Source organism: Semicossyphus pulcher, unplaced genomic scaffold (assembly GCF_022749685.1).
Source record: "Semicossyphus pulcher isolate SPU_LCO1_2020_fin unplaced genomic scaffold, fSemPul1.0.p SCAF_21, whole genome shotgun sequence".
Taxonomy (NCBI): domain Eukaryota; kingdom Metazoa; phylum Chordata; class Actinopteri; order Labriformes; family Labridae; genus Semicossyphus; species Semicossyphus pulcher.
In genome coordinates, this window is record NW_027211695.1 from 11862150 (window position 1) to 11885903 (window position 23754).

Consider the following 23754-nt stretch of genomic DNA (forward strand, 5'->3'; position numbering starts at 1 on the left):
AGGAACTATTGGAGTTATAAGTGAAGAAACATCAAAGAAGGTGTTCCAGCCAGGACACAAGCGCTCACTGAAAGGCTCGATTGGAATCGTGGGTCTAGTTTTCACAGTTCCACTTTTTAATACATGCCGTTCATCCCTGCAGTACAGTTCCTCATGCGTTAAAAATCTATGACAAGGAGAACTGAAGCTATTTTAGTGGATCGTCATGTTGGTTGTCACTTTTTTGTGCAGGAAAAAGACGCATATAGAAGATGCAAAACAGGACAGCTCGTTCTGTCTTCCCTGGATTTTAAACACAGCTGCACAAATGCAGCTCAATAGAAGCATTAACACAAAATACAATAAGTATTGATATCATATCTCTGTTGTATCTTTATTCTATTGTACAAAATGTTCATCTCCACACCTCTGGCTTCCCAGTCTGTGTTCTATGTCTGTTTGGCATGCATATGAGCTGTACGAGGATTTGTAAGTGTGATGTTCATGCCTGTGTGTGTGTGTGTGTGTGTCTGGCCGTTGGGAGAAGTGGAGGCGAAGTGAAGCCTTACGTAACCCAGCTTCAAAGTGAGCTGCAGTCGGCGGGCAACACAGACGAGGCGAAATGCAAGGAGAGAAAGAAGAAAACAGTTTAAGAGGAGGATAAAAGACTTTAAAGAGGAGAGAGGGGGTTAACAACGTCAGGGCCAAACATCATTTAGCTGCTTCTTTACGTATGGCAAATGTAGCAAGGTTAATGGCCTACAACATGAGAAAAAGCACATGCGTCATACAGCTAATAAGGTCTTAAGATGTCTTTTTTTTTAATGCAAATGCACTTCTACCGTCTTTTCTGAGTGTTTTATGATTGCATTTGCTGTTTGTCATCTGCAGATATAGCAAGGTTTATGTCTAGAGAGAGTGTTTGGAGGGGGTTGATGGGAGTTGGGGAATGGTTCTCCATCAAATTGCCCATGCCCCTGTCGCCTCAGCTCCTGTGATTGGGAAAAGAGTCTTAAAATGTCAAGAAAAACCAGCTATTTTTTTCCCCTCTCGGGGACTTGATTCACACTGCCGGGCTCCTCGCCCGCTCATTGCAAAAAGATGTCAATCAAGCTCAGTTTTTTTACGCTGTTTCTCAGCATGTCGCGGGACTGTTAATGGTTGCTTGATTTCTCCTCTCCACCATCTTCCCCCCTTCCCCCCTCCAAAAAAGTTGGTTTGGTTTCTTTGATGGGCAGGCAACTGTTTGAACTTTTTCATCACTTTACAAACTTCTTCGTAAATGGTTTCGAGAGGCACCAGTCAATACCAAATCTCCAAATGTGCTTGTTTTGCTGTTTGTTGCTCATATTAAAAACACCTTCAAATCAATCAGCTAACGAGGTGCTGCTAACTATAAACTATTTCTCTGATAAGTTTTAGCCAAAGAACAATATTATTCCTTTATATATTTATAGAGCAAATACAGTGAATGTAACTCCTTCTTCTGTTAAACTGTTTGAGAAAAGAATCTCTACCCAAGGTCCACCAAGTGGCTTCGTCATGGCAACATCTTCTCACATAACGCTCCAAAATAAAACCTAGTAAAATGAACCTTGAGCTAACATGTTCTTATTATTCAGGTAAGCAGTGTTTTTTAAGGTCGCGAGTGAGCTCACATGCTCAGCGATGTAACACATTTGTCAGGTGGTAAATGCTTCTTAACAGTAGCGTTGAATGTGGGCAGATAACATCAAGAACTTCCATTCGGACAAAACACATTACTTGTAAGGGTTTTCACTCTATTAGTCATCATGAGTTATTTAGCCATTAGTTGTGTAACTAAGTTAAATTTTCCAATAGCTGAATGCAGCGGTTGTTTGATGTAAAGTCCCAAACGTGTCCATATCTGAAAATGACATCTACTCTACTTCATCAGTCTGCTATTAAATGTTTTCAATAGGCCTTAAATGTTATCCTGTTTGTATTTTTTGACTGTCTGATATTTCAAGTCACGTTGAGTCAGGCTGTATGGATGGCAAAGTCGATCTCCATGGGTCCACCATTTCTGTCCAGAGTGAAATATCTCAACTACTTTTGGATCGTTTGCCCCTGACTTCAGACGTTCATTGTTTCCAGTAAATGTAATGACTTTGACTTTTCTCCCAGTGGTCTCCAGGTCATATGTATCACTTACCCAGTGCGTTTAATCCTAATGTGTTTGACGAATTGTCACAGCATTTGGCACATACATCCATTGTTTCCAATAAATCCTTTCTAACTTGCAAGTAAACTCCTGCACACTAAAATACATTTATTTGCTTGCAACGTTTTAGTGCTCGACCTTCACCAAGCAAACAGTCTGTTGTCTGCATTTTTTGCAAGTTAGACAGTGTGATGGAGTTTTTCCTCTCCTACGCACCTATCCTATGAAATAGTATTTCTCTACTTTACTTCATGCAACTACAATTTACCCCAACCTCATCTCTAGGAGTTCTGTGTTAAAAGAATCTAACACATCCTGGATTGGAAAAGCTAGCTAGTAAGGATTAAAAATACTTAGTCAATATGTTTTCCGTAAAATATCTGGGAAAGCCATGTAGTAGCTTACATATTGATTGTAAGGGGACGGGGCCAACACCAATCCACTAGGTGCTCAAGAAACAGAGGATACCTGCTCTTTATGATTCCATCCTGAGAACTCCAAATAAGTCCACCGATTAGCTTCCCTTTCACATGGGTCAACAGTGTGTCCTCTGTGAGTTTTTCTGTGAACTTTTACTGTGTGCTGGATTCGTTGCAACCTTTCAGGGGTAACCATTCATGTGTCTAATTGACAAATGTTCCGCCATCTTGAACTCTGTGCTTTTCTGTACAACAAACCGATGAGGAGACGACTCTTCAAGTCCGTTGGTGTTATATAAGTCATTTTTTTCTCCACAAATTCAGCTGAATAAAATCCAGCATCCTTGCCAAAGCTCAACCTCCCAAAGTGGATTTATCAGATGAAAGCGGAAGCGATGAAAGGTGGAGAGTGTTTTTGTACTCACTTTCTGAATACTTGGCTGAAGAGTTCTTTCTACTAACGATCATCCTCTGAGGGATGACCCTAACAGCAGACATGTAGAGTTTTTGCACACAAAAAGGTGATGTGTCTCTTTTTCTGTGGTTTCTGTACATAAAGAAGGCGTACAGGAAAAATGGCAGGTGTTGGGATTGTATAAAAAGCCAAAATCAAAGCAAATCGTATTTCTTTCGTTTCTTTAACGCCTCACTTCCTGATTAGTGTCAGCTCATTTATTTATGAAAATTTTTGATTAAGTGTTGATAATGGGAGGAAGCGAAGAAGAGGTTTTTCTCTTTGTTTCTGTCTGCGTGCACCCTTCTGCTCTCGCTCTCTCTCTCTGTCTGTCTTCCTCTCTTTTCTTCCCGTCACTCTTTTAATTCACCAAAAACAGCCAGTGGGCAGATGGGGATCAAATTACATTCACCTTTTACCTGCACTCCTCTGCGCAATTAGCGTCACGCTTACTTGTCATTTCAAATTGACACACTGCTGTTGTGCTATGTAATTATTTACCCGCCTGGGGAAAAGCTCTCTGGTTTAACCAATAAATAATGACAAACACACACACACACACACTCCACAACACAACAGCACCTGTGCCCTTTTTTTATCTGCAACATATTTAACATGTCTTTTACCATTGCAGGGTCATTGTGTGTTTACCAGTGGCTGTCTAATTAAAGGTGTCATTGTGTCCAGTGTGTCTATCTAAAAAGGTCTAATTAACTAATGTTGTGCAACAGCCCTTTAAAGTGTTCTATGTGCTTTCACTGCTCAAAATTTTGGGGTTTGAGCATCAGGACCCAAACCAGCCATTCTTCCTCTATAGGTGCCCTCTTCTTTGCCTGTTCTTTTTTAAGAAATCAGTCTTTTTTATGGTCATATGCTTGGAGAAAAGGGCTGGGTCCTGTTCTTCAAACCACAGAGGCCTTATTACACCACATACCCCCCTTCTCCCCCCCCCCTCCCCCTCGCATCACCAACCCCGCCCGTCCAGCTCCCAAAGAAATGAGGCTCAGGCAACAAACAGGGTTTAAAGGAGAGAGAGAAAGAGGGACCATAAACAAAAAGCAGCCATTTTCTTCTGCAGGGGGAAAGAAGGAAATCCAAAAACCAGTTTTCTTTGATCTTGTGTCTTTTCTTGTGATAAATCTGTGTCTGTGATGCCTTTTGTTTTTGCTTTTGTACTCTTTTTAAAGGAAAAAACAAAGCAAAATAAGCAACCATGAACTCTTGCTGATTTGTCCTTTTTGCTCTTTCTTCTTTTCTTTTTTTGATATTCTTTTTTTTCCGTTTTTGCCAGTAATCTTTTTTGAATTTTCTCTTTTCTCTTTTTCCCCCCTTTTTTTCTTAACCCTAGGTCCGCTCACAAAAAAACATGATGAATCTTCAATGAACAAGCCTCGAGACGAAGGTATTTTTGTTGCATGTTTTTCCTTTTTTCTTGTTTTGAAGTCTTTTTGGGGGATGTGTACACATACAGTAGAGTGGAAAAAAAACACACACGCACACACAGGTCAAACATCTCTTAGGTGGGACTTTTGAATATGAGATGCATACCGATGTGTTGGTGTAAGTGTATGTGCTGACCAGTGCAATTAAAAAGCTGTCTTCATATGCTAATCATTAGCCTTATGTAACCTTGGATGATCACGCCTGGCTAATGGAACCCAGATACCCTTCATTATAAAGTCATCTACAGGCGGTTGTGTGTTTTCCAAAGGTCCTTATCTGGCTCTTATACAGGAGAGAGTTGGACATCATCATCAACACTGTGCCCTTGAAAATTCATTGGCCAACTAACAGCATTGTCACCGCACAACAAAGCACCTATTGAGTACAGCGCAGACAATGAGGTACATTATTATTGCGCCTCAATCCCCAGCTCAAGGATGAAATTGCTATTGAGTAAGGACCTACAAGAATATTAAGCTAGTCTTATTCCAAGTCAATGATGATAACATCAAATCAAGCAAGGACAGAAAAAATTGGGGACACCCAAGGACACTTGTGCCCCGCTTTGGAAGATCTGGGTTTAACAGTAGGGACGTAGAACTCCCAGCCTGCTGTTAATTTATCTCTTACCTGCAGCACAGACACTATGAAGGGGACTTTATGTGCACTTCCATCCCCCCTTCTCTCCTTGTTCTTTTCTTGGAGGGAAAGATGACTGGTGATATTTTGATACATATTTCTCTTTATGCTATTTTGAGGGGGTTGTGCGGGTGAATCTTTTTCTTACTCCAAGATGCTCTTTGATTTGGGGTACTTTTTTTGAAGTTGGGAGTCGGAGGAAGTTTGACACAAGAGGATTTTCTCGGGGATCAAACGCACCAGCACAGACGCAACTTTTTGGGCTGCCACAGTCAGAAAGGAGTCAAGCCGGGTCAAGACACTACATCCCCAAGTCTTAATATGTCTTTCATCCATCATCATGATGTCCAATTAACTTTATTTAATTGGGAATTCCATTTTACAACCCCAGCAACACAAACTCAACTGAATATTCTCCAAGATATAAGGGGAAAAAATTAGTCCGCTATGAATAGAGATACAAAAAAAACAATAAAACATTCTTATTCCTGCAGAATACACAAGCAGATAGCCTGCTTGGGAGAGTAGGTAAACACATGCATTTTAAATGAAGTAGAATTCCCTTTGTTTAGATGAACATAACTTGGAAATATCCAGCTAACCTGTTCCCACTGGACATTACTTTCTTTAGAGTCCGTTAGTAGCATTGGTATCAAGGAAGTGGAGAGATTTTTAGAATTACTGATGTCATTACTTCACATACCCAAGCACAGCCTCGTTCATGAAACAATAAGATGAGCAATAAAAAAAAAAGGGGGTAGAATTCTGTAAAATGTTGTCTGCTATTTTCTCTACAAATTAATGTGCTCAATAACAATGTTGAATGTATCTCCCTACAATACGGTCTGAATGCTGTGTCAATGCCTGTTCCACACTCTCACAATATAATTCAAGAGGAGAATCGAAGTATATTTAAACTTTCTCCACTCATGTTGGTATTAAATGTTGTTACTTTACTTGGACGTTCCAGCTTCACAATGTCATCATATGTTCCAGTATGTAACTTACTCAAGTGTGATGTTCAAGGTCGAGGTGTAAAGCCAGAGACACCTTATGCCAAGCATAGCTAATACTAGCTATGTAATGGATTATGGATTTTTTAAGTGATTGAAAATAAGCAAGAATATTAAATTACATAATTATACCTTTTAGTTTGGTGTCTAAAACATGTTTAGAGTTGATCATTAAGTATATTTAGTCGATAGATTATCTGAACCAGCCTTCAAACCTGCCATGCATACAATGGTAAGTGTTTTAACTTTAGTGTTGCAAGAGCAGATAGGTATATTAAAACAACTAATTTCAACTAGTTTCAACTAATAGTCAACATAACATTACTTGCAACACCTGCAAATATATATAGAGCACACTGCAACTGTATAATAGCTGCATTGTGTATACAGTTATACAGCACATCGGACATTTGTTAGTTATATGATCTTTTGGTTGCAACCTGCTTTATGGAAATGAGTCACACTGTACATACTCCAGGCTGCAAAGCAGGCACTCCGATTCAATTCTGTCCCTAGGCCCGACATGTGCAATCTTCATACCTCAGGCACTGCACAGTTACCTGTCACAGACCTGCATTGTCACAAATAAAGGTTATAGCGTGAGAAATGTGTTTTCAGAGAGCAGAAACTGATACATTATCCTTGCATAAACTCTCCTCAGCTGGCTCCCTGGTTCGTTCACTATTAAAGGAAATAACATCCTTAGAATGATGGACAATTTTAATAAACTAACCTAGAAATTACATGGCCGGCTTTTATCTGATAACAGCGGCGGCCGGCACAATCAGTCCATCCATTTTGTCCACCATTTTGTCCTCATTCTTTCGGCTGAGTATCAACAGCCTTTTCAAATTGTGCATGCTTTGAAGGAGCGGATTCTAGGCCATGCAGAAACCTATTCATAAGCTCTTCTATTCAAGTTTAAAAGTACATGCTGTACACTCAAGAAGAGCAACAAAGAATTACGGCAGCATCCTCCACCCGGCTGGATGACTTCATTCAGCTGCAGCTGCTTGCTCTCCGCTCTGCATCAGGTGTGAGAGAGCAAAGGCTATTGGGCCGCAGCGCTGCTCAGTGTCGACGCTCAGAAAGATTGATAGAGCTTACAGCAGGGCTCTGTGCATATGTGTGTGTGTGTGTGTGTGTAGAGGGAGGAGGGGATTACAAACCAGAGCGAGATTGAGCTAAATCAAGAAAGAGACGGCGAGAGTGTGTTCCACTGCCATCGTGTGTGTCAGCTCTGATCAGAGACAAACCAGAGCCACCTGAGCCCCAAACCTGGAACATATTTCTGCCAAGAACAATGTCACCTCTCTCTGACACACACACAAACACACACACACACAGTAATATAAGCAGGGCGACACAACACAAACATGGACATAACCTCAAAAGGAAATGTTCCATCTAAACCAAAGTGACAGACACAGATGGATTACAGTGGTTAGCATTATATTCAATGATGTCAATGATTATTTGAAATAAAAATATCATGGACATTTATGTAAAGTTTAAGAAAATACAATAAAATATTAATTGTTAATTAATAATTTAGATTGATGAATGGTGTTTTGTAGGGCAAAGGCAACAATTTCTCAATAATATTTAATTTTGTGCCGTGGCTGCGACAAAACGATGAAAAAGACGTATCACTGCAGGGTGAAAAGTTAGTCATGTTCTTATTGTATGTGTACTGCATGCAAAGTACGTACTATGTAAAACATGCAGTTACACATAATATAGTAAAAAGAAAGTACTCAATTTTACGGTAGAGATGTTTCAGAAAGGAACCACTACGCAGGACGGAGGTTACTATATCTGGACAAGCTGCTGTTGCCGGCTCGCTCAAGAAATGCAGCTGCGTTGCAGGCAGTGAAACTAGTAAAACACCTGTCGAGTCTGGGCTTCACAATAAAATAAAAGAGCTATCCCCTCCTCTCCCTGCTCATCATCAATACGTGGACGGAGTTGAGCTCCGTCAGTGTGGGGTTCAGTTAACACTTGCAGACACAAAACAGGTGCAAACTGCACAGATTTGTGAAACTTAATGGGCGTGTTTGCCCTTGAATATCATTAGTCCACTTTGCTTTATGAATCGGACCCTGAGACGGAGCAGACAGCGGGTGCAAATTTATGGTGCAATCCGCGCTTGCAATTTATTCTTAGTGAATGCCCCCCCTGTGAGCGATACCCTATGTCTGAGTCACAAAGTAAATATTCAACCTACTTTTTAAAACACTGGGTACTCAGATACCTCTTCTCTCGCACAATCAGGATTGTGTTTCTTTGCTTAATAATACTTTTGTTGCTGCTGTTATGTAACAGTTTGTAGATGCATGTGCCAAGGGCATTGCGCAACAGTTACCAGTGAAAACTGTAATCAACTAACACACTACTCATTAAAAATACAAAGTAGTGCATTACATTACTTGTGACTTTACTGAAGTCACTTTAGAAAACAAGACATTGGAAGCCGGCAGCCAATCAGTTTTGGGGGATTTACCAATCACACAGCAGCTTGCTTAGCCTTAGCCTTAGCCTTAGTCCAAAACCTTAGCCTCACGGTTTACATGCTCTGTCTCTGAACAATCTGATCTGAAAATTAGCAAAAGACATCATCAGAAATACTGTGTCACATTGCTACTCTTTTGCTAGAAGCTAACCTTAAGCGTCTCTTCCAAGTTAGCATCCCGTGGCCCGATTGGACAGGCTTATTATAGGACTGCTACAGCCTCAGATATTAGATTTTTTCCTGAATGCGTCAGTGCATTTTAACTTTTGACTATATTCAGGATGTGGATAAAAGTTTTGATAAATATATCAAAAAATGCTTCAAAGATAAGATACCTCCCACAATCCCACTAAGACAACGAACAAGCCAACCTAAGTGTTAAATTAACAGAGTTCCCGAGATGTGTTGCTGTAATGTAATTATTGAATTCCAAATTGTAATCCCGTACACTACTTAAAACCTTTCATTATGTCTAAGACCACCAAATACATTTCAGAAAAGCAGCCCAGGTAGGGGATTCAATTTCAGTGGACGATCTTCTGCTCCTGCTCTACACTTCTTTATTATGTTTGTCCTAAAGAGGATATTGAAGAGAGCGACAGGAGGGCAGTATTTGAGAGGCAAATATTATGCAGTACTTCATTAGATTCTGGTGATCTGCAATCTGCACTGGGTTACTTAAGACTCTTCATGTGCTCGGTCCCTAATATTAAGAACTCTTTTTTATGCCATTGAGATCAGGCACCAGCGAATTACGGTAGACCCTCTAGATGAAGTACTTTGATAAAAAATTTCAAATAAAAGAAAAAAGATTTAAAGGAACTTCTTTTAATATTGCAAAACAATTTCTTTCATTACCCCACTCAATGCCTGATAATGGTTATCAGCCTTTCAAGTCAAAATGTGTCAAACAAGAAATAAATGATGTGATGGGTCGAAGGAGGCTTTTTCCAATAATGCACTCAATTTTCTTCATGACTGGTGACGATAGGAATATGAACCATCCAACTGGTTATTTAATTAGAGTACAATATTGGCTGTCATTAATCAAACAAAGCAGTGAGAGGTTTAGATTCACCTTCAGTGAACCAGGGAGCTAACACTGGAGTTCTAATAATAAGCTACTAATGCTGTTACATCCTCAGATTGAAGTGAAGGGTTATAGAAGCATTGGAGTTAATATTTTTATTACACACTTCTTGATGCTTGATGCTTACATAAGAAATGAATAAGTATAGTTTAGGAATCACATGGAGGCTGTTTTTGTTGCTAAAAAATATATGAGAAAGGCTATGAAGGCAACAGAACAGTGACTTTTTTAATGCGGGACAAGTGCATTATTGCACTTTCTTTAAACAGAAATATATTTTTGGTTATGATTTGGCACCATACAAATACAATTTGATTGATTGGTATTTAATACCTGTAATTAATTTAAAGCTGTCTTGTTATTTCCTTTGCACAAGTAGATAAAATGACAAGATAAACTCCATATAAACTACTCGGGGTGGGACAAAATATCGATATCGCAATATATCGTCGTCCCGACTGGTGTGATACAATTATCGTATCGCTGGATCCAAATATCTATGTTTAAATGTTTTAAAAATTCAGCACTCTGAACAGATCTCTCTGCCAGTTTGAGTCACCGCATTGTTGTTTATCTCAATTTGTGTTAAAATCTGGGAAGGTGACACCCAATGGCAGTGAATAATACATTCATTCTGCACTTCACCTTTTTAGGGGCATTTTATCATGATGTATCATTATATTATTATCTCGCAGTATATAAATTATCGCAGAATCGCTGTATCATGATATTATCGCGGACCACGTATAGTATCTTTTGTCTACCTGCGATTTCCACCCTTATTAACTACAAAGTATTTACAAGGAAAATAGTGGAATTTCTGGGATTGTAAAAATGTAAGTCTTCTATCAGGATGCTGGTAAATGAGCAGTCCTTAATGCTAACACGTCCCAAACCATCAAAAATCAAAACATACACTGGAACCTAAATATCACCTTCATATTGATGACCTATTGCTTATATAAAAAATATCAATGTGTGCAGCTTAAAATGTTGTTTAAAATCAGCCATAACATTATGACCACTGACAGGTGAAGAGGAACACACTGATTATCTAGGTACAAAGGCACCAGTCGGTGGGTGGGATGTGTTAGGCAGCAAGTAAAGATTTGTTCTTGTGTTGATGTGTTAAAAGCAGGAAAAATGGGCAAGTGAAGGATGTGAGCGACTTTGACAAGAGCCATATTGTGATGGCTAGACGACTGCGTCATGTCCAAAGCTGCAGCTCCTGTGGGCTGTATCCGATCTGCAGTTGTCACCAAAAGCGGTCCAAGGAGGGAAAACCAGCGAACAGTCATGGTGCCAGAGCTCATTGATGGGTGTGGGGAGCGAAGGCTGGACTGTGTGGTCCCATTCAACAGAAGATTCTACTGTAGCTCTAGCAAGGCATCAGGACATACAGTGCATCGCAGTTTGTTGCACATTGGGCGGCGTAGCAGCAGACTGGTCAGTTGCCCATTCTGACCCCTGTACACCACCAAAAGTGCCTTCAATGGGCAATCAGAGCTGGACCACGGAGCAATGGAAGAAGGTGGCCTGGTCTGATGGATCACGTTCTCATTTACATCATGTGGATGGCCGGGTGTGTGGCACCAGGATGCACTATGGGAAGAAGGCAAGCCGGTGGATGCGTTGTGATGCTTTGTGCAATGTTCTGCTGGGAAACCTTGGGACCTGCCTTTCATGTGGATGTTACTTTGACACATACCACCTACCTAAACATTGCTGCAGCCCAAGCACACTCCTTCATGGAAACAGTGTTCCCTAATGGCAGTGGCCTCTTTCAGCAGGATAATGCGCCCTGCCACAATGCAAAATTGCTTCAGGAATGGTTTGAGTAACACGACAAGTTCAAGGTGTTGACTTGGCCTCCAAATTCCCCCGATCTCGAGCATCTTTGGGATGTGCTGGATAAAGAGGTCCGATCCATGGAGGCCCCCAGCTCACAACTTACAGGATCTGCTGTGCCAGATACCTCAGTACGGATACAGCAGTGGCAGCGCGCACAACTCCAAAAATAAGTTACAAAGTATCATTTCAGGTGCACGGAAAAAAATGAAATCCAGAAAAAAAAATCCGGCTGCTTCCAGAGGCTGCATCATCGTTAGACGACAGCTGATGGGTTTTGAGTTTGTCTTCGATCTGTATTGAAACTCAAATTAGATTTCAAAGATAACTTGCTCCCAAAATGAATTGCTACGAATAGATTATTAAGATCTAAGGTCTTGTCAAATAGAATAAAGTATTAGTCTATTAAGAATATGTGTGGAGCATTAATGTTACACAGCGCTGCAATAATAAATGTGACAGAAAATAATGAAGAAAGAGCCTTTGGAATTATTGTCTGTCCTAAACATTAATATTACATTTTTTAGGTAATATTTCATAAATAAACATTTAATAATTGTATAGATAAATAATACAACAATGACCCTGGCTCAGTGTTTACAGCGCAGTAAAGCACTGTCAGCATTCCTACTTGTGTTTCTCCTAATAAGGGAATTACTTATCTCTACTAGGATATTGTAAACAGCATATTCAGAAACAGAATGCTTAACTATACAGCATGCAGGCTCTAAAATTAATAAACCAGGCACCAAACGCTTGTTAAATTTTATCTGTAAAAGTTGCCGTCCCTGCTGACCACTGTATTCTCACAGCAAAACAATGGCTCTGTATCAAACAGGCTTTTGATTAACTGCCTGTGACACTGGCGCTGCAAAAAGTGGTTCTCCACCGGCTGAATGAGTGAGCACGGTTTACTGAATCAGCTTTTAATTAATGCCTTTTAATTGAATGTGTCGCACAGCGGCCGAAAATGGCCTGGACTGTGTACAGTATTCCCAAGAATAATGTATGTTCTTGGCTGCCAGGGATTATTTTACAGAGTGGAAGACAAACAGACGTAAAGGGGCATTAGGCAGAGTGATGGGAGCACTAGAGGAAGCCTCGATGCTTTATGTTTGTCGATGGCGAGTTAGATGAAAGACGTCAGAGTGCTGGAGTGGCTTGAGGAAGAAACAATGTAAAACATTCACGAGGCTCTCTCCTAGATGGCAAGATGGTAGATGGGACGAGTTTGTCTGTGTGAGATATTTGTCTCCACTCCTCTCCACAGTTTTTGTCTGCTTCAAAGTATTTCTCTCAATTTGCTCCTCTTTTCTGGCCGGTTACTCTCTCCCCTCCTCCTCCTTCTCTCTGTCTCTCTGTATTATGTGCTGTTTCCACTGTGCTTATAACTCTGCTAACAGATGCTGGCCTGTGGGCAATGCAGCATCTCTCCATATCGGCTTCTCTGTCCCTGATCTCAGACGCTCACATTCGCTCTAAAAACACTTCCCCCGATTACAGTACTCGCTCACAATCCCTCATTTTTTGGAAAAGAGTGCCATGCGAGGACGCAGACTTGGCACATTTCATCTTTTTCATATAATTAGGAGCATCGAGGGAGGCGCTCTCCTGCTAAATCTCCCCATTTCCTGCAGGCTTTTCACCATAGACGCAGCGTAATATTCAATGCACTTTACAATACACATTCTAACAACCACAACTCTACATTTTGGAATACAAAAGGACAAGGAGGCCAGGAGCAATCAGCAATGAGAAAAATGGAGGCCAGCATCCATTCTATTATTTATTTCACCATTTTTACATTCATCTGCGCTGAGTACAAATGACTGTATAAGAGGGATTTTAATGGGAGAAGGTGGCACAAGGACAAGATTGAGGAGTGTATCGAAAAATGACAAATGGGAGCAGGAAAAGTGGTGATCAAGGAATGAAAGGGATGGAAAGAACAAACTGTAAGGAGAAGAAGAAGAAGAGCGGAGAAAGAAGGGACAGCTCACATTGTGAAAGTGCTAAATAAAACACCAAACAGGACAGCCTGGTAAAGAAAACCACACCAAAGTGACAAAGAAAAAGCACAGTATGGCTCGGCACAGTACAAAAGCCCCCAGCACAGAATAGAAAAGAATCTTCAGCAGGAAAGGATCAACGGTACTGTCAAACCAACTTTATTTTAACATTACTACAGAGACTCAATCTCTTGTCTCTTTCTATCACTCCGTCTCTCGGCGGGCCTGTCGGTTATTTGCTGCTGGAGCTCTCTGCCTCCCCGTTACCTCAAAGCTCGGCCCACGTCGTGTCAAGGTTGTGTCAATATCGTGTCGAATACACCTACTCCATCGCACGCTGACAGATAGTATTTTATTGAGCTTGAAACCCTTTGACAAGACAAAGAAAGTGAAGAGGAGTGGAAGGAGGGAGGCTGAGGGAAAGATGGAGATGAAAAGAATCGGAAGGTAGTGGGACAGCGGGGAGAAAGAAAGAGGAAGAGAGCCGCTTGGCGCTGTGTCGCCTGTCAGCTAGCTTTGCGCTTGGGAAAAAGCTCAACACAGTTTTTTTTTTAATGTTTGCACTTGGCTGGGTTTATTGCCATGTGTAGTGGCTATAAGGGACTGAGGGAAAGCTACAGTGAAGGCTGGCTCGGCTCCTCTTGCACTCCCTGGAACTCAGTGAATACCCCCAACGCCGGCTTTGAGCTAGCCAAAGCTATTATGGGTCTATTTAATCCAAATCAATAGACTTTAAAGTGCTCACTGAAACAAATGAAGTTTGGAATTGTCAAATTGTATAACAGAGGAGACCTCCCAGTGAGCAGTGAGATCAGTAAGTGACATGTTGATGCTTGGGTGAGGCACATCTCTGAAATGTAAAATGTACATTCAAGCGTGCTGCATATGATAGCAGCAGGGGAGCATTTAAATATGTAGCTGTCGTTGAGTTGTGCACATTGTGAATTGGGAACGCTGCCAAATGTAGTCCTTCCCAGGTCTGCTGCACTACCAATGGAGAATAGGTTGTTTATATGTACCTTTTCCAATTCCCATAATCCTGTGTTGGAGATATTGTTTGAAATATTGTGAGAATATTCTCCATTTTATTGGCTGATGGATGAAAAGGTGGTACGGTGTTATATGGAGGAGGCTTTAGAGCGGAAGCAGCTATGGACGCACGCCCAGCTTCTCCAGTCACTTCTAAATTATCACCGCCTCCTGCAATAGCAAAACTTAAGGTGATAAGAGTTGTTTTACTTACTTCTGTGGAGGGTTGATAATAAAGTTTGGAGATATTGAAGGTTCCATTTGAAAGTAGACTACCGTAATTCTTTATTTTACTCCAGATAAAAAACAAATTACAGTGTGAATAAAAGCACGTCACTTCAACATGTAGATATGTTTGTTTCAGCTCTGCACAAAGTCTGATGTGTGTTTAGTGGTTGTGATGTATGAACTGCAGTAAGTATGGTTCTGTACTTCTGATTTACTGCAGAGTAAGTTTTCAACTGCTAGAACTTAACGAATCAGGACACTGGTCACACAATCAGACTTATGTTTTCCACCAAAATCAGTTCATAGAAGCTAAAGCATGTTTTAATGGTTAGGTTTAGGCACTCACAGCACTTGGTGTTGGTTTTAAGTGGTAATCTCGAAAATCTCCTATGGTGATAAACGTTAATTGCGGGAGCACACTTCCCAGATATCCAGACAGTGTTACGTGTGATGTCCACGTTTGGCTCCGGTTATAACTCTTGATTTTCCTCGCTGTTTGCCTTCATCTGAGCGTCAAATTTGTTTCTTTTTCTTTGGATTTTCACTTATTTTTGAATCTGTAGTCATCCATCTTTTCTGTGTTTGTTCAGCCATAGTAGATTACTGTTTACTCGCAACACTTGCAGAGCCCGGAAAAGCAGCCGCTTAGCTCCGCCTACCCTCTCTGGCAGACCAACCGCTGCTGGGTGATGGAAAACGCGTCACTAACTGGGCGCCGCTTGTGATTTTTTCCACAAAAGTCGACACCAGACACCCAGTCCATAATAATGCTATATACGGCAAATGCAAAGGCTTCCATCAGTGGGCCATAGGCTCAACCACCATTGTGTTACCTCATGGCACTCAAAGCACTTGGTTAAGGTTGGGGAAAGATAATGGTCTTGGTTTAATATTGAAAAACTAAGCACTTACATTTACAATCCCAGGGTAACTCACGATACGTAACGCAATACGTGGCCCGCGATAACGATAATATCACAATATCGCGATTCTGCGATAATTTTTATAATGCAAGACAATCATATAATGATACATCCTGATATCTGACCAACTGAAGAATACAAAATGCCTGTATAAGGTGAAGTGCAGAATGAATGTATTATCCACTGCAACTGGGTGTCAGATCTGGTTCGAGCACTGAATTGTTTTTTTGTTTTTTTAATTAATTTTTTTTTTAATTAAAAAAATATATATATCGATATCGATATTTTGTCCCACCCCTAGCCTATAGTGTTGTGATTCTTCACAAGACCACACAGACATCTGCTGTAATTTCTGTGTGGCACGAGAAATTTGCTCTTCATCAACTCAAAAAGGCATTGACAGTGAATATAATCCTTTCAGCAATTAAATTTTCTTCAAAACATATTTGGCAAGTGTAATTAGTAGAATGTGAATATAACTTGGAAGACTCTGCGAGAAGATGTCTTAATTGTGTGAATAATTTTGTCTTTAGGATCTGGTGGCTGAAATGAAAAAAATAAATAGAGTAAAATAATGTTATGTGGCGTTATCAAAGTATGGCAATGAAACTACTATGCTACTACTACTACAAAAAGAGCAGTAGCATCTAAAAGTTCATACAGGTATTAAAAATCAAGTACACATAAAACATTAAAAACAGGATGTAGGTAGTTTGATCTTATTTTGTGATTCACATATATCAACAGTAAAAATAGAAGCTGGTGAAATATTCTTGGCAGATTAATTTATTTACTACTTTGCAGAAGCCTAAAGTTAAATTTGGCCTCTGAATCACAACAGGGAGGATTTAATGTTGCTGTTTTCCAGCAGTTATTTTAGTTCTGTAGCATGGATACAGAATGAATGGTGAATCTGAGTTTGAAAACCCAATCATAGTTGAAGGTCTGACAGCTCTATAGCAGAAGTAGAATTTGCTGCTCCAGCGTCAGATTAACTGTCAGGACAGACAAGACGAGATAAATGGCTGCTGATAATCCATAACCCCCTCCGGTGTGACATGGAGCGCAAACAGGAAGATCTCCACGCATGTGAAAATGTTTGATTACAGATGAACGACTGCACATTCACATCATCACGCACACACACACACACACACACACACACACACACGCCCTGTGGTGAAGCAGAGCCAGGCTCTTGGCAGTGCCGCTGTATGGCAGATCCCGAAGATCACAGCTCAAACTGCAGGCCCGCTGCGGAAACGACGCTCACACGCTGCACTGACACACGCAGCAGGAAAGATGAATCCTGTCTCCGATTGTGCGCACACACACACGCGCGCCGCTTTGCTGTTACATGTTGAGCGAAGTTGCTTTTTTTGAGTTACAGAAGTTCAACTCACTCTCACCAGGCTCTGGTGCTACTTATTTCCGGGGCGCATTGTCTCTTTCTCGCTTTGTACTCGCTGTGTTTGTTTTCACCTGGATTGTATTGTAACCGTCGGAGCAGCATTCCAATTAAGGTGCTATTGTTGTATATGAGATGGAGAGCGGTGGGTAGTGGCAGAGCTGCCAGCACTGCTTAATGGGAACGCTGGTGTCTGAATAGAGACGACAGCGAAGACTCTCTACATCCAATTTATTGTTTCTCTGCTCCTACTTCTGGAACTTGTACACTCACAAATAGAAAAACAATATATTACCTCTATAAGGTAATATATTCTACAGCTCTGTATTACCAGAACGCATATGGAGTGTCTTTGACTCACCTGTCTCTCATACTTCTTATGTTATTGAAGTAAACAAACTGTTTTATGAAAGCCTTTAGGAATAACTTAACATGAATAGGTTCTTTCCATATGTGCAGAACACTGAATATAGTTTGTATTCATCTGTTTATCATGCGTACTACACATTTATGTTTAGAAATGACCAAGACTGCCGTATTTTTATCTTAAGTCCTCTATACCAAAGTGTGCACTACCTCCAGGTGCAGAATCAAATAATTATGAATTGCAGGTAAACACAGTTTTGTGACATAATCAAAGTGTCATGACAAAACAGACACACACCAAAATGTGCAGAAGAGGTCGGTTCAGACAAAGTATAAAGTGGATTTTTCAGATGGCACCATGACAATAAAATTGAATGCAAAGATGCTCATAGATGCAAATTCAAGCCGGGCGACACAGATTACACGACTGACGCAATGTAAAAAATGCAAATCTGTGTCACAAAAGCGTTTCAGCATTTAGACTTCCTGATGTCATTCTAAAAGATGGTTGCAGGTTGACAGGAAAAAATGGAACTTGGTCGGACAGACTTGACCACAGGAAGACAGTTACGAAGTAGATTTTCTTGCGTACTGTACTTAAGTACTTAGGTAGTGTGTCTGTACTTGAGTATTATTTTTTGGGGGAACTTATTACTTTCATTCCCTTACATTTGAAGACAAATATCGTACTTTTGACTCAACTACATTTCTATGAATGTTCTCGTTACTTGCGCTGAAGTCGGCTGATTAATTTTCTTTTCTTTTCTAAAATCCTAAAGACAATAAACTGTGTCCGTCCAGTTCACACGTCTCCATGGTTGAACGCAGAGCAAACGCAGAGCAAACGTCGCTCAGATCAGGCCGTACATTTAGTGGTGGTTATGATGGCTACGGCAGAAAAGGATGTCGATTCTCCACCTGAGCACACGTGGCCGTATCTTCAGCCCATGTTTGAAGTTTTTGAAATGAAGAATGATTCGTATCGTTTTAAATGTTTCCTCTGTTTGACGCACACACGCTTCATCACAGCCTACGAAAAAAGTTGTTTGAATACTTAAGTATTTTAAAAGCAAGGACTCCAGTGCTTCAAGTAACAATTTTACTGAGCAACTGTATTGGAGTAATATTTGACCAGGAGTATCAAATATTTTTTTGGCTTTGGATTTATTAGATAGGACGGCTGAAGACATGGAATGTGGGGAGTAGAGAGTGGGATGAAATGCGCCAAATGATCGGCAGACTGGGAATCAAACCTGCGATCACTGCAACAAGGACTCTATATATTGGGCGACTGCTCTAACCAACTGAGCTAAACCAGCACCCTAGAGTAATTTGATTCAAGTAATGAAGTTGTGTACTTTGTCCACCACTGGACCTGACCAGGTACAATGTTTTACTTTATTAAACTATGTATCATGATGGAGGTCTTTCGGCGCTTTGGACCAGATTATTGCAATTTAATCACAGCAAAACGTCTTTAATTTGGGTTCAAACCGTAATGGCGACACATTGACATGTGCTCTACCGCTGATCAGAATGTCTGTAAAATCTAGGACAATTGGTGGCAAGCATTGCCTATAATGGTCACCAAACTGGGCACTGATTAGACTTAAGTAGCAGGAAGTGGCAGTAAAGTTAATCTAGTCCATGGAGAAGGAAGTGAAACTAAAGCTCCTGTGAGGAGTTTTTTACTGCTTATGGAACAGACTGAAATTAATTCTGATGACTCTATATGACCTACAAAAGCAAACCAGACCATCAACGACAAGATTGATTATTTCTACAAAGTTATTATTAATGTCTTTTAAAAAATTTTGCCTTACTCTTGGTCTAAACACGTAATAACAGAAGGGTAATTTAAAACTAATTTAGAAAACCACTAAAGCACAGTTTCAGTATAAATATTGCACTTTCGTGAAAGCGCTGTGTGCATGTCAAAATGTGTTACAGTGTGGCTACAATCTGCTTGAGTATGTAAGTTTGTATGTAAAGACTCGCTCAGAGCACATCCCTACGGGGTGGGGATGCCTCCGGAAGCCACCCTGTGTCAATGAGGCCACAAACAAACACACACTCACTCATTCAGTCCCAATTAGACCCCAGACACTCTGTGAAACCAGGACTGGAACGGCAGTCCCCCAGTAATGGCCAGATCGTTAAAGGAGGGAGGGAAGTGGCGAGGGCAGAGGGAGGGGGAGGTGGATTGGGGATAATGAGAGGTTGCGTGAGGACAGACGAGCAGGGAGATGGGGAGGAGCATTGGAATGTGGATGATTACATTTTATTCATAGACATACATAATGTGCAGATACAAAGGAGAGAAATGCATTTATATACATGCAGGACTGCCTGGGAGCCTTTCATTGACATTCAGTCCTTACACTTTTGTAATAACCTGCAGCATATGCACTATATAAAAATCATTTTTTCTACTCTCTATTGGTGATACAAGCAATTCAACACTACAAGGTTAAACCAAGAGCCAGTCCATGATTAGTTCTACCTATTTAAGCCAATATATATAACTCCCACCACGACATGTCTTACTCAAATCTAACGCTCATTTTAGATGTAAAACTTCACATAAACTCTAACCTTATTGGGGTCTTGTGGATGTAAGTGGTGTAATGTTTAAATGTCCTAAAGAAATCAGTCAATACAGTGTTACCAAAAATACTCACTCCCAACTCAAACACAGCATCTCCGTCAGATGTCTTACGCTTAAAAATATGACGATGTAGGGATAATGAATAAGCAGTATCAGGTTAAGCCTGGCGAGACCGTACCCTTTGTTATTTAGAGAGAGACCCAAAATGAATCACCGTGAGTAGCACTTGTAACATTCGGCACATTGGTGAGGAAAAACTTCCTTTTAACAGGCAGAAACCTCAAGCAGAACCAGACTCATGTTGAACAGCCATCTGCCTCCACTGGATGGGCCGAAAAGTGACAGATAATGATAGATTGAACAGTTTTGTTCCTATAGTGTGTGGAGAGCAATGATATGACCAGAACAGCACGCCACACACTAACAGATTAATTCCCAACTCCCAAAACTGGAAATCTCCCTAAATCTCTCATGGCCCAACACGACTTTAGTAAACAAACATGGCAGAAATTGACAGGAAGATTGCCAATGTTTTTCTGACTATTTTTACAGAAAAATTCATGAAGAAAAAGAAAAAACTACGGTTAAAGTCATGGAGACAGCGTGAACATGGGCTGTACATGTTACAGCACAAGTTATCCTTCAGTTGGCTTTCTTACCAATAGGCTATCGCCTGGTTCCATGTGACAGTCCACAGAGTGCATGCTCTGGTGTCCTCGGGGTTCCCCCCCACAACACAGGAATCGGATTGTAAATATTGAACATGTTTAATATTTACGATTTAAAAACAGTGCGGCCATGACTTTCTTCAGAAAGTAGATCGGGGGAAGCAAAATCACAGCACGGGGAAATCTTGCAAGATAATCTTTAGAACCATAAAAAAAATTGGGACCTTGCTTACTTTTGTCGGAAGGGGGAATGGGGCCCAAAATCGGCCTGATTATTATGTAGTCTGTGAAATGGTTTCAAATTGTATGAGTTTTGGATGTACAATAATAATTATAGAATGATAGCAAAATGGGTTAAGGCACCAAAACAACTTGGTAGAGGACAGTGTCCAACCATGATGCTAGACGCATACCCGGAGCTGCATATTTTGAAGCATTGGGCCACTGACCAAACTGCCATATTTGACTGGTTTGGGGTGACAATTGGCTGGTTACAGTAGTATTAAGCAATAAAGTATCAGGATAGCTAGAATTATCTTAGATTATGTAGAAGGCATAAAACTTTTTACGCAATGTGGATTTGGGAAAGTTTTAAGCTAGGAGTTAGCATAACTGTAAGGCAAACACTGAGTCACAAATGCCCCAGTTGTAATACATATTTTTGAAATGTGACGTGAAGTGGACCAAAGTGTCGTTTTTATTGTTGTGTCGATATTCTTATGAGCAAGCGCACGGTTGAGTGTTGTTGTGTTTGCGGCGTACTTCAAACAAGACTCTGTAATTGTCAGGACTCCAGTAAAACAAACACAGACGCCCGCATCAAATCAGGGTGTCTTGTTAGCAGTCAAGCATAAAGAATATGGAGATAAAGCAAAGCAAAAAGGAAAGGAAGGGGTCAACTGAAGTCCAAAAGGCTTAAGGCTGAAAGAAAGGGATGTGGAAAATGGAAGAGAAGAAGACAGCTATGAGGGGCATAGAGAGAAGCAGCAGTGGGAAAACAAGGACAAAGCCTGCGATTGTGCCGTTTTTGTCACTGTGGCATTTTGGAGGACAGAGGGACTGTGTGCCTGCATGTGTATGTGTCTGTGTGTATTCGCTTCCCCGTCCACTCAATTTGTGGAATTGATCCGCTCCCTAATAGTGAGCAAAACAAAAAGTCAGCCTAATCCAACCATTATTTATAACACAGATGGGAGAGGGACGGGGGTGAGGGGCATAATTTAACAGTAGAAGTGCTACAAAATCATCTGACAGAGAGATGAAAAGATAGAGGAAGACAAATGACACAAAAAGGAAGATCGTGAGTGCCATAGGAATAAAGAAAGTGGCCTGAACAATCTGGGCTTCTGTGCGAGAGGTTACAAATAGACTCTCACAGTAAGAGACCAGCCAGTTGTAGATTAACAAGAGGGAGACAGAGCGAGAGATGAAAAGGAGGGGGGGTATCACAGAGAAAATGGAGATCAGAGGACAAACAAGAGCAGAGGATGAGAGAGGTCAGAGAAGAGTGAAAGATAAAGAATGTGTGAGAACAAAAAAGCGAGATATGGAGAGGAGCAAACACTTGTTGGAAGAAGTGAAAGGCAAAGAGGTGGAAAGAAAGGACGGAGCGATAGATGGACCGAGAGAAAAAATTACAGATGAGTACTTGTGTTTTTGAAAATTGAGGCGAAGAGGAGCGTGTTTTTGTAACACAGGCCAAGGTGGCTATGTTCTTATTCCCAGTGGTCCTACTCTTCTTTTTCTCTCTCCCTTGCTTTGCTTCTTTTTCACCTCGCCCACGCGTAATCTGCTGAGGGAAACATGAAGCAATGTTCTCTGATCCAAATGTGAAACGAATAAAGATGCAGATGCTCGGAATTTCACAACAACCACGACATTAACTAGCTTGCTACATCAAAGTAGATCAGTAGAAGTTAGCAAGATTCACTCAACAGTTCGGTACGGCCATCCCCCTCGCTTTACCAGGAAGAAATCCCGCAACATGTGCTCCTCCTGCTCCAGCGGCGCAGCGTCACCGCTCTCTGACCCGCGGTGATCACAGACACAGACGTGCTCCAAAGACGGCAGTCCGTTTAACACATTAATTAAATATTCACACTCTCAACCAACGGCCCTAAAATCCCTGATCGGGGCATCCCTAACTTAATGCAATATTAATGTGCCGAAATAATTGTTATAAAGTGCAATATGGATACTGTAGACACATCTGATACCTTCATGCAGCATGTGTTTGCTTATATTTGGGGCTGGAGAGGTCGCAGGTCCGATCTTTGGAAGCATATTGAGCTGTGAGCTGGGTGTTTGCTTGCAGTTACAGACGGTGAAGTTGGTGTAGACAGAGTACAAACAGCAGCTCGAATCGTCTGAACCCCTTACTGGTCCCCACAGCCCCAGTGTTATAAGCTTTGGCAGACAGAGAGGAGAGAGGCAACACTTGGTGAGCACTGAATGTGTGTGTTTCCTCAGTCTGTGCACCGACCAGTGTGGAAGTGGTGGAACTTTTGCCTTTCCTGTGATTTTTTATTTATTTCTCTGCGTGGATCATAAAATTTTACTTTTATTGCTTTTGCGGAGGTATGATTTTCTTCTTGTGACTCATGCAATACATAGCGAATTAAGTATTTAGCATTTTAACACAATTGCGCCACATAAACATAGCTTTTGGCATTCTGGCATTAGCCCCAACAAATCTGGCTGTAAAGCTTGTCTTTGCAAGCAGCTTATTAAAACCCATATTTTAGGTGTGGGTGATATGACCTAAAATGTATATTATTTGTTTGGCTTTTTGCAGTAACGGTATTATATCCCGGTATTATGCTCTCGCATATGTCAATGATTTCTGTGAGAAGCACATCACATGTAGACACTCTAACTGTCCTCTTTTCTTCACTGTATTAACTTTAATTCACAATCTACTTCAATCTGATCAC

The 23754-nt window shown here is 40.9% G+C and overlaps 1 protein-coding gene across 1 annotated transcript in view; it reads left to right on the forward strand.

Moving 5' to 3' along the window:
• nlgn2a (neuroligin 2a) overlaps positions 1-23754 on the forward strand; it is a 224828-nt gene that overhangs the window by 107730 nt on the left and 93344 nt on the right. The window contains exon 3 of the mRNA XM_069671777.1: positions 4386-4439. Within this exon, the coding sequence (XP_069527878.1) occupies positions 4386-4439 (54 nt within the window). The remainder of the gene's footprint in view (positions 1-4385; positions 4440-23754) is intronic.